The 1,736-nt window shown below is 38.9% G+C and overlaps 1 protein-coding gene across 1 annotated transcript; it reads right to left on the bottom strand.

Annotated features, from left to right (window-relative positions):
• Nucleotides 1-417: 417 nt before the first annotated feature.
• On the bottom strand, nucleotides 418-1,034 carry LOC308494543 (large ribosomal subunit protein uL30m). Its single transcript, XM_081042321.1, has one exon. It carries the CDS (start codon nucleotides 985-987, stop codon nucleotides 481-483), a length of 507 nt encoding a protein of 168 aa, XP_080898447.1. The 5' UTR covers nucleotides 988-1,034; the 3' UTR covers nucleotides 418-480.
• Nucleotides 1,035-1,736: the final 702 nt, after the last annotated feature.

Raw genomic sequence — 1,736 nt, 5'->3', positions numbered from 1 at the left:
GTTGTCACAAATGTTGCTATATCATCTTTTCTTACTGCCGAATACTATTCCATTGTGTATATATGCCACAACTTCTTTATCCATTCATCTATCGAAGGACATTTTGGTTGTTTCCATGTCTTGGGCACTGTAAACAAAGCTGCAATGAACATTGGAGCACACGTGTCTTTATGTATAAATGTTTTCAAATTTTTTGGGTAGATACCCAGGAGAGAGATTGCTGGGTCATATGGTAATTCTATTGGTAAATTTTTGAGGAACTTCCACACTGCCTTACATAACGGCTGCACCAGTCTGCATTCCCAACAACAGTGTATGAGTGTTCCTTTTTCTCCACACCCTCTCCACCATTTGTTACTATTTGTCTTGTTGATGACAGCTATTCTTTTTTTTTTTTTTTTTTTTTTTTGACTGGCATCTATAATATATTTTAATGAGAACACTTTCTCACCATCTTTACATACAAAGGGTTTGCACGTGTTAATCTGAAACCACTCTGGCATTAGGACTCGTTGTGTCCGGGTCCACGGGACTTAGACGCCACTGCACGACTAACTCCCCAGTGCTCTTCAGGCACGTGTGAGCCATGTCCTCCTCTGCTGGAAGTCCTTGTGGCAACTTCAGGGGCTTGATTCTGATCAAATGTTTCACCACTTTCAGTTTGGCATTCACTGAAGGGATGTTCTTGTGAACTTGGGGAGTATGTGCTTTTTGTAATCCAAGCATCTTTATTATATCTTTTTCCCAATATGGACGTCTTTTTGTACTTTTTATCCTGGTAACAATATGCAGTTTATGAGGGTGCTGCGGATCCCCACCATATTTTTCATGATCAGCAGGTGACGGCTGAAACACTTTCTCTGGAATTCTCGACTTGGTAAATTTGTGACGAATCCAATCTGTACAAATGAGAGACTCCACACCTTTTGTCACAGTTTGTAGTCTGCCTGGGGGCCTCTGAACTAGTGAGCGTAAAATCCCCGCCATGAGTGTGGTAACTGTTCTCTGAACAGGCCGTCGACAGGAAGTCAAGCCGATGACAGCTATTCTTACTGGTGTGAGATGATATCTCATTGTGTTTTTTATTTGCATTTCTCTGATGATTAGTGAAGTTGAGCGTTATTTCATATGTCTATTTGCCATTTGTATGTCCTCTTTGGAGAAAAGTCTCTTCAGGTCCTCTACCCATTTTTCAATTGGGTTCTTTGTTTTTTTGTTGTTGAGCTTCATGAGTTATTTGTATATTTTGGATATTAGCCCCTTATGGGAAGCACTGTTTGCAAAAATCTCCCATTCAGTCAGTGGCCTCTTTATTTTGTCAATGGTTTCTTTTGCTGTGCAGAAGCTTTTAAGTTTCATATAGTCCCATTCATTTATTTTAGCTTTTACTTCCATTGCCTTTGTTTTCTTTCTGTTTTTCTTTTTTTTGAATTTATTGGGGTGACAATTGTTAATGAAATTACATAATTTCACGTGTACAATTCTGTATTACATCATCTATAAATCTCATTCTGTGTTCACCACCCAGAGTCAGTTCTCCTCCATCACCATATATTTGATCCCCCTTACCCTCATCTCTCACCCCCCAACTCCCTTACCCTATGGTAATCACTAAACTTTTGTCTGTGTCTATGAGTTTTTGTTTCTCATTTGTTTGTCTTGTTCTTTTGTTGTTTTTGGTTTATATATCACATATCAGTGAAATCATAGGGTTCTCTGCTTTTTCTGTCTGACTT

This window comes from Rhinolophus hipposideros, assembly GCF_964194185.1.
Source record: "Rhinolophus hipposideros genome assembly, chromosome: X".
In the NCBI taxonomy this organism is placed as follows: domain Eukaryota; kingdom Metazoa; phylum Chordata; class Mammalia; order Chiroptera; family Rhinolophidae; genus Rhinolophus; species Rhinolophus hipposideros.
This window is presented reverse-complemented; position numbering and strand designations above follow the sequence as displayed.